The sequence below is a fragment of the Orycteropus afer genome, unplaced genomic scaffold (genome assembly GCF_000298275.1).
Source record: "Orycteropus afer afer isolate SDZICR_OR568_19922 unplaced genomic scaffold, OryAfe1.0 scaffold00056, whole genome shotgun sequence".
NCBI lineage: Eukaryota > Metazoa > Chordata > Mammalia > Tubulidentata > Orycteropodidae > Orycteropus > Orycteropus afer.
The window spans coordinates 7,730,989-7,743,822 of NW_006921643.1; the positions used below are offsets into that span (position 1 = coordinate 7,730,989).

Genomic DNA, 12,834 nt, shown 5'->3' on the forward strand with positions numbered 1-12,834 from the left:
CGAATTGTTGCTTTGTTTTGCAACAGCAGAGTTACATGGGGTGCCCATGTAGAAGGGGCTCCCCTGATCACCATATCTGCTATGACCTGTGTAAGGGGCATTCTCATTGGGTGAATATCCTGATCACCATAAAGCCATTCCAGCATGGCTTGCATAAGCAGCACATCAGCTGCTTCCTCTGGGGTGTTTCAGAGGGCATTTAGAGGGGAGAGGGGCAGTTTCCCTTCTCAGGATACACAAAACTGACCGCAAATTTTATCCATTCCAGCAGACTGGCTGCCCCCTCAGGGTTATCCTGCCCTGTAAAGGGATCTTGGATCAACATTTGTGCCTGTTTCATAGTGAGTTTTGAGTCTTGCATCAATCCAAACATACTCTTCCATTCAGCAGTATTCAAAACTAAAGACGCCGCCCCTAAATTAGTCACTCTAACAAGCCATTTTAGTAAAGTTTCCTCGGGAAGCTGACGATACCGATCTACAAACTGAAGCAGCTCTTTCACACTATACCCTCTGCTTTCAATAGTTTCCTGGCTTTGCCCGTTCCCTTCCCGGACTACCTTTTTGGTGACCAATGGTTGTACTGGTACTGCCTGTTGTTCTGACACAATTCTTCCTTTCTGGGTAGGCCCTGAAACTAGGGGTCGTAGCTCTAATTGGACTGGATCTGAGCTTGATTCAGTGCTACAACCCGGCTCTATGTTCTTTCTCCCTGCCATTGCAGCTATTGCCGATAACAGCCACCAAGGAATTGTAAGTCTCGCCTTTTTCTCATCATTCTGTATTTCCATATACATACAACTAGCCAATTCCTCAGGAGTTAGATCCACCTCTCCTAAATCCCATGAATAGCTTTTGCCTTGGGTGACTGATCTCAACAAGAGAGCTGCTTCAATCCATGTGTTTCTTTTATCCCATCCAGAAGCCAAAGGTTTCTTACCTTCCCATTTATCTCCTTTCTTCTAAAACCACATATTCCAGTGAGTCTGGGCCGTTGCAGCGAATCCCACCATTCTGACACCAATTACTTGAACAATTTCTCTCAGATCAGCCCAAGGCTGGTCCCCATGAGGTGGAGGTAAAAGATATCTCCCAAATGTCCAAACTACCGTACCACTCCATCATTTCACACATTAACTCCTCCTCCTCCCAATAATTTCCCCAGTCTTGGGGTTCTGTATTTCACTGTAACGCCTCACAGAACTCACAGACACCCAAGGGTTCATCTCACGTAGTAGTGGTGGAGGCTGGCAGGCTGGCGAGTCCCAAGTCCCTGAGTAGGTCTGGAGGATCCTCCCAATTCTCGGGGTTTGATGAACCTCGATCAGCAGATCAGATGACGGCTGCTGTTCCAAATCCAGGGGTGAGATGAGGATGAGCCAAGACATAAAACCGGAGCAAGAGGAGGGCGAATCTTCCCAGGAGAGTCGCAGGTATACCCTCCAGGAAGCTAAGAGTGGTGATTTGAATTATACCCTCCAGCAAGGCAGGACTCAAGATACATTCCACCTGTGTTGCCCCAACAGAAATAACCTAGGTGATGGCTTTAACAATCAGCAGCTCAAGGCAAATCCCATCACAGAGTTGATTGCCTGTCATTGTAGGGAATGACTACTACCAGCTGCCCAGCCAAGTTGATACCTGACCTTAACTACCATACCACCCCAAACAGGCATGGATAATGGGGTTTACAATACATCACAGAATGGAGGACAATGGCTAGAAGGGCCACATCAAGCAATTCACCGCATGGAGTTAGAGAAGTATCTCAGAAAAGAAGTGTTTGGGTTACCTAGTGCCACTCTGGGAGCTCTGGTAGCATAGTGGCTAAGACACTTGCCTGCTAACCAGACAGCTGGCGGTTCAAACCCACCAGCCACTCCTCGGAAGGAAGGTTGGGCAATCCTACTGTCCGTAGTGATACTGCCTCGGAAACCCAAGGAGGGGTCGCTATGAGTCAGGTTTGACTCGACGGCATGTAACAACAACAACAGTGCCACTCTAACAGATACCACAAATGGGATGGCTTTATTAAACAGGAGTTTATTCTCTTACAGTTTGGAGGCTGTAAGTCCGAGTTCAAAGTGCCAGGCTCTAGGGGCTGGGTGAAAGCCCCTTGACTTCGGGCTTTACCTCTGCCTCCTGCTCCCAGCCCACTGAAGCTAGAGGCTTTTCTTCACACAGACAGCTGCTGGCTGCTGAAGCTGACAAGCCCAAGGTTCACAAGTAAAGAGGCACAGTCCCGATGTTACCAAACCACATGGCAGGCCATTAATTCAAGTCCATTAAAAGTCCCAAGGTCGGCAGAGCATGGCAGGCTGCTGAACAATGACACATGACTGCATGCAGGGTTCAAACGTGTCGTAAGCTGGAGACTGTTCCCCAAGGCTTCGCCTAATATTTAGGAAGCAGACCACATCCCTAAGGCAGCTACTCAGCTGCTCACAGTAGATTCCACCATGGAGTTGATAACCAGTCTCATCATGGGGAACACTATATCCAGCTGCCCAGCCACCCAACCAGGCCCAGCCAAGTTGACACACAAACTTAACTACCACAAAATGGTTTAAAGGTTATAGCATAAACTGTTTGGGAGTGGGGTTGGGGTGTTTGTGTAAAATAGAAAGGGTTGCTTCTTTAAAAAAATATCTATGTGTGTGTGTGTGTGTGTGTATTTTAGTGATTTGGTGAAAGTTTACAGATCCAATTGGTTTTCCATTCAATAATTCATACACATTTTATTTTGTGACATTGATTGCAATCTCCACAATGTAACAACACTCCTCCCACTTCCTCCCTGTGTTTACCATTTCCCTTCCTCCTTTCCTGCCTTCTGAGCTTTATCCCTGGGCAAATGCTGCCTTTTTGATTCTTCTGGTCCATTGTTCTAATGAGTGTATACCTCCCTGGTGATATTATTTACCTTATAGGCCTATCATTTGGCTGAAAGTTGAGTCGTGGGGGTAAGTTCAGTTCTAGGCTTGAAGGGTGTCTTAAGGGCTATAGCCTTGGGGGTGCCACCAGTCTCTATCTGACCATAAGCCTGGTCATTTTTATGATTTTGAGTTTTGTTCCACATTTTTCTCCTATTCTGTCTGGGACTTCCTACTGTGATCAATTTCAGAGCAGTAAACAGTGGTAGCCAGGCACCATGTAGTTCTTCTGGTCTCAGGGTCTTGGACACTGGGGTTCAGATCGTCTATTAGTCCTTTGGACTAATTGTTTCCTTGCTTCTTTGATTTTATCACTCTTCTTTGCTCCGGACTGAGAGAGGCCAATAGTTGCAGCAGGAAGGGTAGGTTTTTCAGGCCCATGGGTTTTGTCCTGAGGGTTTAGGGAGCTATTGAAGTGATCACATGTGAATTTTAGAAATATCTCTCTTGCTATTATAACAGAAATACCATAAGTCGATGGCTTTAATGAACATAAATCTATTCGCACAGTTTAAGAGGCTGGCAGTCTGAATTTAAGGCACCCGCTCTAGGAGAAAGCTTTCTCTCTCTGTTGGCTCTGGGGGAAGGTCCTTGCCTCCTTTCAACATCTGTGGGACCCGCATTCCTTGGAGATCTACATGTGTCTCAGCATCAGTCTTCCCCTGGGTCTAGGAGTTTCTTAGCACAGGGATCCTCAGTCCAAAGGATGCACCCTGATTCTGGCTCTTCTTTCTTGGTGGTACTGAGGTCCCTCTCATCTCTGCTCACTTCTCTCTCCTTTGTCTTTTGTAAGACAAAAAGCAATGCAGGCCACACCCTAGAGAAACTCCTCTTACATTGGATCAGGACTGTGAGTTGAGTAAGAGTGTTGCATCCCACCCTAATTCCCTTACAACTGATTGGCTGATCACATTAAAGCACATCACGGGGGATGATTATATCGTTATTTAACTGCCAAATTACATCATTACATAACTGCCAAACCACTGAGACTCATGGCCTAGCCAAGTTGACACATGTTTTTTGGGGACACAATTCAACCCATGACAGGGCAAGCTGCCATTTGTGCCTGTTGCATCTCTGCAAGAGACCATGGTGAGTGCATCCAAACCAGAGAACTGGGGACTCTTAACCAGTCTTCTGGGGACCTGGCTTTTGAATGAATGTATAAGCTACCTCCTACTTTGCTGAAAGGTCTTGGCAGTGGGGTGAGGAGGGGTACTAGATGTGGGAGCCATGGAAGAGGACAGGAGGAGCATGAGCTGGGCTGGCCTGTGGGACTGTGCTCACCATCTCTCTCTCTCTCTTCAGCTCCCAAAATGGTGATGAAACCGGCACCTGGCCCAACAACCAGTTTGACACAGAGATGCTTCAAGCCATGATCTTGGCCTCTGCCAGTGGTGAGTTATGCCATTGTGTGTGGTGGTATGGGAGACCAAGAGACCTAGGCCTCTGGAGTACCTCCTCAGCCACCATGTCCTAAGACTGGACATCACCTTGTGTTGTGTCTAAGATCTTTCAGCTGGCCCAGAGGCCCCATGATTCCAGTTAAGGAACAGCAGGGGCCCTGGGATGGCCATAGGGGAGTGAACAAGGAAAGATCCATTGAGGAGAGGTGGGTAGTAGTGGATAAGAGTAGGGGTTCCTAGTGCCACTTACTGTCCTTGTGACATCAATTTACTTAATCTCACTAAATCAGTTTCTTCAGGCAAGAAATGAGGACAGTGATTTTTAAAAGGTTGTTATATGAGGATTAAATGAGATGATAGCATAAAGCACTTAGTGCAATGCCTGGAGCATCTCAGGCCTCAATCAGTGGGACTGGGTGTGGATATTCCCGGCACAAAGAACACTACAGCATCTGAGAACTTCCTTTCTCTTATTTGCTGCCCAGAGGACTCTGGTTTTCCCACAAGGCTGACAAACAACCTCACATGCAATAGAAATTCCACAAATGGTGGTTGTCCCTGACTATAGAATCCTGAGCAGGAGACGCAGAATACTATTACCAGTAATTAAAAGTATGGGTTTTAGAGTTATGCTACCACTTAGCTGTGAGTTGCTAAGCTGCTCTGAACCACAGTTTCACTTACTGTGAAATGGGCACAACAGTATTGGTATGAGGGTCAGATGTAAGGATTGGCAGACAATAAGGGCACAAAGGCTGGTGGTTCAAACCCACCAGCCACTCCTTGGAAGGAAGGTTGGGCAATCTACTTCTGTAGTGATACCACCTTGGAAACCCAAGGAGGGGTTGCTATGAGTCGGGTTCGACTTGACAGCACATAACAACAACAACAAGGGCACAATACACGATGGCGATAATGGATTATTATTTTTACTGACTTACAGGGTGGGAGGTAGCATTAGAATAATGCCTATTAATAAAGACCAGGTTCTGAAGCAGCAAATCCAGGGCTTATATGGAGGTTGGCAGAGGATTCAGATACTTATGTGGAAGTTGGCATTGGCCTTACATAGTGAACTTAGGGCTCTGGCCTCCAGTACATCTGAAGCGCTGATGGCATAGAGAACCAGGAAAAAATCCTAACAGTAATCACCATCATAGCTACTGTGTGTTGTCCTGGGCACAGCTAGATGAATTCATGAGCCTCATATCAATTAATCTCAACAGATGTGATTATTTACAGTTGACAGATGAGAGAACTGAGAATTCATTTACCCGGGGCCTCCAGTGTTGAACTGCAGAGCCACATCTCCAAAGTTCAGGCCCTTTCTACTATAGTCACCATGTCTGGCTTTAGATCCAGCCTCAGCTTCCCTTTTAGCCAAATAGACCTATAGGCTGAACTCCTCCTAATGCCCTGAGTTAGTCTACCAGATTAGGGTTGCTAGAAAAAATACAAGGCATTTAGTTAAATTAGAATTTCAGATAAATAACAAATAGTATTCTAGTATATTGAAATGAAACAAAACAAACGAACAAACAAACAAAACACTGCCACTGAGTCAATTTTCATTCATAGCGATCCTATAGGACAAAGTAGAACTGCCCCATAGGGTTTCCAAGGCTGCAAATCTTTATGGAAGCAGACTGCTTCATCTTTCTCCCACGGAGCAGCTGGTGGTTTTGAACCACTGATCTTTTGGTTAGCAGCCCAATGCTTTAACTACAGTGCCACCAGAGCGCCAATTTTTGTATAAATAGGTCCCAAATGTTGCATGGGACATACTATACTAAAAAGTATTCATTGTTTACCTGAAATTCAAATTTCACTGGGTGCCCTGTATTTTCATTTGATGAATCTGGCAATTCTACTCCTGATCTTTGTGAGGCTGAGAGGGGCTAGGCCTGTGGCTGGTGAAGGGGCAAAGGCAGGGAAGGATGCAGGGGTGGGCAATCTAGCGGGCTGTGATTTCAGAGAGGCCAGAACTGAGTATGGGAGAGATGCTGGGGTCTGGGGAGATGCCAAGTCAGGCTCTCCAAGGAAGTAAACACAGTCAGGTATATTTAGCTATTGTGGCCTTGAGCCCTAAGGCCAGGAAGCAGGCTTTCTAGCCTAAACTCAGATTTTAAACACAGAAATGGAATCAGTATTTATGGTCCAAAGCCCTCCCAGACAGTCCCCTGGGGGTTATGGGTCAATGCAGACTCACTCCCCTGTCAGGGCCCCACTTCTCTGGCCCGCACAGGACTCAACCCAGGGCTTAGCCTGGGCTCTGGGGAAAGGACCCTGGGGCTGGAGGTGGCAGGGTCAGGCTCCTACTCTCACTTTCACACCCACTTCCTGGCCCTGGAACCACAGTGGTTCCTGGACTCCAGCCCAGCCAGGCCTGTGGGGCTGCTGAGGGGGAGTAAGAGGGAGAGTAAGTGAAAGCCTCAGATACTTGGGAGGCTTTTTAAATAAACACGGGGGAGGTGTGCACTTGAGGAGGCTAGGGTTTGTACTCAACCTTGGCCTTGGCTGTAGTCTAGCTTGACCTCACCTCCCTGGGCTGCTCTGGAGTTGCTGCCTCAGGGCCAGGCCTGGGTGGAAAGAAGGAGTCTGTGGGGTGGGTGGGGGGGTGAGGGAAATTCTGGAACAGGGACTTTAGATGACCTAAGTAGAGGCTGGTAAAAGGAGAGAAGATGAGCAAGGAGATGAGAAAGAAGGTTCTTTCTTGCTGCCCTTCTCCTTGGACTAAGGGGAGATCCTCGCTCCTGCCCGGTATGGGTCTTGTGTGGAGGTAAAGAGAGGGGCCCTGTACAGAAGTGATTCAAAAGAAGGTCAAAGCTGGCAATATAACTCCCCCCACCCCCAATCGATTGAGTCCTGAATGATGCAGGGCCTTGGCCAAGGTCACACACTGACAGAGCTGATCAGACAGAACTCTGGCCTGAGGCTCTTTCTGTTGCTATGGATGTCCATATCCTTTGCCACTTCTGGTCCAGTCCACCTTCATCTGGCCTCACAGGGCTCTGCCAAAGGCCAGGCCTGTGCCCCTGGGGTAGAGGTGGGCATTTTCAACCGCTCCAGGCACTTCTCAGAGAATCTGGGTTTTTGTAGGTTGTGGGTGGGCCCGGCTTCTAGTTAACCAGTCAAGCCCTTCCCTTTCTTTTCATGCCTCCCCTTCTCGGTTTCTCCACATTTCTTCTTCATTCTCTTCGGCCTGTGTGCACATCCCTCTCTTACTCTCTGGCGCCTCTGAAGTCTCTCCTTTAGCCCCTAGATCACGCCGGAATCCAGGTTCTTTGAAGGAGGATCTGGGCCCCTTCCTCTCCCCGCCCCCTCCATTCCCCTGACGGAAGAGCCTGTTGGATGGAGGGGAGGGGGCGGAGCAGGCAGGACTGGCTCCCTCCCGGAGCTAATTAGGGAAAATGGAGAAAAGTCAGGGACTGGAAAGGCTGGAGGAGGGGACCAGCCTGGGGAAGAGAGAAGGAAATGGGCAGCTGCTTCCTCCCACCGAACCCTTCTCCTTGCCCCCAGAAGGCCCTCTGATCTAGGGATTTGGGGGGTTGAAATGGAGGCCGTGGAAACCCGAGAGCTGGAGTGTGGAGGCGGAGGGGACAGAAGCCCATCTCTTCTCTCCCTTTCCTTATACCCCTCCCCCTTTCATGCCGTTCTTTGAAAATATTTCCTGTCTCTGTTTCTCAATCCCTGGTTGGTGTCCCAGGATTACTCAGCCTCTCCGGCTTTAGTCACCCTTTCAGCCGCTCCCAGGGTCTGGGGTGGGGGGTAGAGGAGGAGTAAACTGGGCTGGGCTTGCCCGGGGCTTTAACCCTCTCACCACCAGAGGATTTCTGGACCTCCAGCAGTGAGCTTCAGTGGACTCTGCTAGGAATCAAAACTCTTTTGTTTGTTTGTTTTCACCCCTTGACTCAGTTAAAGGTGCTCTGGTGGCATAGTGGATAAGGCTGCTAACCAGAAGGTTGGTGGTTCAAACCCACCAGCCACTCCACAGAAGGAACACTGGGCAATCTACTTCCATGAAGATGTACTGCCTCCTCGGAAGGAAACTCAGTGGGGGTGGCTATGAGTTGGAATCCACTCAATGGCAGTGAGTTTGGTTCAGTTTTGGTCTCAGCCCTGAGAAAAATAGTAGCACTTGACTGCTAACCAGAAGGCTGGCGGTTCAAACCCACCAGCCACTCCTCCTCGGAAGGAAGATGGGGCAATCTACTTCCGTAGTGATACTGCCTGGGAAACCCAAGGAGGGGGTCACTATGAGTCGGGTCTGACTCAACGGCACATAACAACAAGAAGAACAAGCATGTTTTGAGCATTTATCATAAACCAGGCACTACCAACACCAGAAGAACGAAACCAAAAAACCCCAAACTCACTGCCATCGAGTCCTTGGGTTTCTAAGGCAGTATCTCTATGGAAATAGATTGTCCAGCCTTTCTTCCAAGGACTGGCTGGTGGGTTTGAACTACCAGCCTTCTGGTTAGCAGTCAAATGCCTTAGGCACTATGCCCTAGAACTAGTATTATTATCCACATTTTACAGATCAGAAAACTGAGAGGGCATGGGAAGTTTAGGTAAACTTGCCCAGGATCACAGCTAATAAGTAAAAGAGGTAGGAATTAAACCTAGGCAATAGGTTCCAGAGGTTCTTAACCTCTATTCTCATTGCTTTATGGATAGACACTGCCTTGGTGACCACTGTATTATTCCCAGTGCTCAGTGTGGACAGAACCCGGGACACTTTGTAGGCATTCATTAACTTCATTTTTGCCATTTCTAACTGTTGAGGAACCTAAGTTTAGCTTTGATCTTTCTCTGTCTCTCCAGAAGCTGCTGATGGGAGCTCCACCCTGGGAGGGGGCGCCGGTACCATGGGCTTGAGTGCCCGATATGGGCCCCAGTTCACTCTGCAACACGTGCCCGACTACCGCCAGAACGTCTACATCCCTGGCAGCAATGCTACACTGACCAACGCAGCTGGCAAGCGGGATGGCAAGGCCCCGGCAGGTGGCAATGGCAATAAGAAGAAGTCGGGAAAGAAGGAGAAGAAGTAATGCAGAGGCCAGGCCTAGAGCCACAGGGCTGCCTCCCTCCCCAACCAGTCCAGCCTCTCCCTACCTGTACCCAGGCCTCAGAATTTCAGGGCTACCCCCATGATGCTGGTAGGGGCCAAGGCCACGCACCTCTTGGGAAACAGAAATAAGTGCCCAGTCAACATCCCCCTCCTCTGCCCCCAGGGGGTTAAATATGCAAAGGGTGTTCTGCTGAGAACCCCCATCCAATCAATTGCTGTGCCCATGGGGATGGTGAGGTTAGTGTAGAAAAAGAGAACCATTTATCACATCCCCTTTAGTTACAGCTGAACTCCTCCATCTTCCAAATTCAATCAGGCCATCCGTCCCCTGCTCCCCCCCTCCCTATCCCACTCCACTCCACTTCTTCAACAGCTCCTCTCTCTTAAGATGGTTGGAGTATTGAGGTACCAGGTGACCTAAAAAAGCTCATAGTTCTGAAGAGTTGGAAGGGTATTGTGGGTCCTTGGCAACTCCTTCAACTCTCAAACTTCTCCCAAAACATGGTTTGGTGCCAGTCCCTTCATCTCCTTCCAGAGTCTGAGACCAAGCTCAAGTTTTGGGGTACATGGTCACCATTCCCATGGTACTGTTGTATGCTGGATTTAGGGAAGGCATTTTGCTGCCAAGCCTTTTCCCAACACCTTGGGGACCAGTCTTTTGTTTTGTTTTTCATTGTCTGGTGTTCCCACTGCATGCTGTGACTCCTGATGCCCCCAAACAAGAGACTCCATTGCATGTTCCAAGACAGTATGGGGTGGTAAGATGACGAGGGAAAGGGTGTGTTTATGTGGATGGGGGGAGAGGGGATGGAAAAAGCATGACCTATCAGTTAACAGGGTCCTACAGGAGACTCTGTATATCCCCAGGGCACTGACCAGGTCCTCAAATTCCATCATAAACCAAGTACCATTCTGAAACCCCACTCCCACATATAGGGCTCATACCAGGCAGCAGACTTTGGGTTGAGTTACCAGGACCAATAGATTTAAACTGGCATTACAATCCAAGGAAACTCTGAGCGAGTGCAGGACCAGGTCTCCTGGAGAGGTCAGAAGGGCCTCTGTGGGTGCTGGGTACTCCAGAGGTGCCACTGGTGAAAGAGTCCAGTGGCGTGGCACCGCAGCAGAGAGGAGGCCCAATTAGACCTGGGTTGGGGAGGCAAGGAGCAAGCGCAAGGTTAAGTGAACAGAAAGCCTCAGCCCAGAATCGGGACTTCTCCACAGTGCCCCTGCATTCCCCAAGGTCCTTCACCTTGCCAGGTGCCATTTTTTTTCTCTGTGAAGGCCACTGTCCAGGCCCCCAGTCCACTCCCCAGTGGCCAGAGCCTGGTTAAAGTTCCCCCAGTGCCTCCTTGTGTATAGACCTTCCTTTGCCCACCCCTTTCTGCTCCTGGAGCCCCGTTCATCCAGCGGGGCTGCGAGAGAACCCCACCCTCGCCCTTCCAGTAGTGTATAGTCCCCTTCCTCTTCAGGCTGCTGTAGAATAGCCAATAGTGTAGTGCGGTGTGCTTCTTACGTGATGGCGAGTGGGCAGCGGGCGGCGGGCTCTGCGCAGCCGTCTGCCCTTGAACCTGCCTGCGGAGGCCCGTGCTGTGTTTTGTGCTGTGTCCACGTGCTGCGGCAACCCTCTTCCCTGTACTGACTCCTTCTATAAGCGCTTCTCTTCGCATAGTCACATAGCTCCTCACCCCACCTCCTATCTGTGTCTCACGCAAGTTTTATACTCTAATATTTATATGGCTTTTTTCCTTTGAAAAAAAAAATAATAAAATGGTTTCTTCTGAAAATTGAACGTTTCTGTAAGATACGAAGGCTCCTGGCGTATGTGGATGAAGTGATGAGGTGTGTGATGGAAGAACGGGGACATAGGCAATGATTGTGTTTGCGACTAGATGTTTCTGAATTGTGTATGTGTGTTGCTGTATGTGCCTGCGTCTGTGTGACTGTCGAATGTGTGTGTAAGCTTACAATATCGTGCATAGAACAGTGTGCGACTGAATCTGTATACCACTGTGGAATTGGCTTGCGGGTCCGTTGTGGGGGTGGGGATTTTGAGTACGGCGTGTCACTGTGTAATTGACTATGCAGTTGCATGCTTGTGGCTGTCTCGGTTACGAAGGGGCCAGTCTCCAGGCAGAAGAGGCGATCCTGGTGCGGGCGGGGGCGGGGGGCGGGCTGGCGGCGGGAAACAGCACTGCTGCGGGTGGAGGACGTTTTCCTTGTTCCCGCCCCTTTCCGCTAAAATTACCTTGAGAGCTTTGCTGGAGGATGGGTGAACTTCTTAGCCCTCTCCCCTCCCGCCCCTGCTGCGTAGTTTTGGGAACAAGGGAATTCTCTGTAGCTGGGACCTCAGTTTCCCCAGCTGGAATTCTCCCTGCTCAACTCACCGCAGCAGCGAAGCCACGGGACTTGGAGGACCCATTCCCTTCTTGCAGTAGTCAAGGAGACTGAAAGGGCGCGCAGGAAATCAGATCGCCCACCGCCGACACAGCACCCTCTTCCCTTTCTTGGTGCTTTTCCATTCACCCTTGGGCTCTCCCATCTCCCCGCCCCCTCCACCTGCATCCTCCAAGCTCAGTGGGATTCCGAGGTTACTGTAGCTTGAAACTGCGGAAAAACAAGAGAAGGGAATATGGGAGGGGTGGGAAGTGAGAAATACGTGGGTCATCAGGGGGGTGGGCGATAGGATGTCCAATCAGAGGACCGGAGGCGGCTGTCTCTGGGCTTCCTCACTGCGGAATCAGAGCTCAGCCCCTCTTCCTCCCAGCTCCCTAAGTCTGTTGTCATGGAAACGAAGCCTTCCAACTATACATCTGGAGGCGAGTCTCTGGCGTGGGAGGGAGGGTGGTGCACATGGTTGCCCAGATCGAAGCAGGGTTTTGTTTCTGAGTCTGGCTGGGGGTGGGGGTGGGGAGCGCGGTGCTGGGGCGCCTGGGTTCTATTCCCGGCACGGCTGCAGACTAGCAGAGCCAGTGAACAGCTGTTGTTGGTCTCCTAATTGGTATGTGTGCCCATAAAGCTCTGAGCCAGAAACGCGTGGCCTGGGGTGCGGGGCAGGATAGGCTGGCAGCCCACCCCCACATCTCTGACCATACCGGAGAGGCAGCTGCCCGGCTCCAGGCAGAGCTATTTAAAAGGTTTTTATTTCTAGGTCCAGTGTCTGCCCAAATGGGTTTGCGGTCTTCTTCCAATCTTGTCCCTGCTCACTGCTCATAAGGTTTCTCTGTGCAGGTCACAACGTGCCAAGACAACTATAACACTGAGCAGCAAGTCATCTGGAGCATGACCTGGGGCTTCTGACCTCGGCTGGCAAGCTCAGGTTTCTGCCCAGAGTATAAACCCCTCTAGTCTGGAATGTGGCCTGTAGCCACTAAAGGAGTGGTGGGAATGGGAGTCAGATGCTTCCCTCCGATTCACGG

At 49.8% G+C, this 12,834-nt stretch overlaps 1 protein-coding gene across 1 annotated transcript in view; it reads left to right on the forward strand.

The window, feature by feature from the left end:
• PCDHGC5 (protocadherin gamma subfamily C, 5) overlaps positions 1 to 9,395 on the forward strand; it is a 29,474-nt gene extending 20,079 nt beyond the window's left edge. The window contains exons 3-4 of the mRNA XM_007939047.2: positions 4,244 to 4,332; positions 9,169 to 9,395. Of these exons, the coding sequence (XP_007937238.1) occupies positions 4,244 to 4,332; positions 9,169 to 9,395 (316 nt within the window). The remainder of the gene's footprint in view (positions 1 to 4,243; positions 4,333 to 9,168) is intronic.
• The last annotated feature ends 3,439 nt before the right edge of the window (positions 9,396 to 12,834 follow it).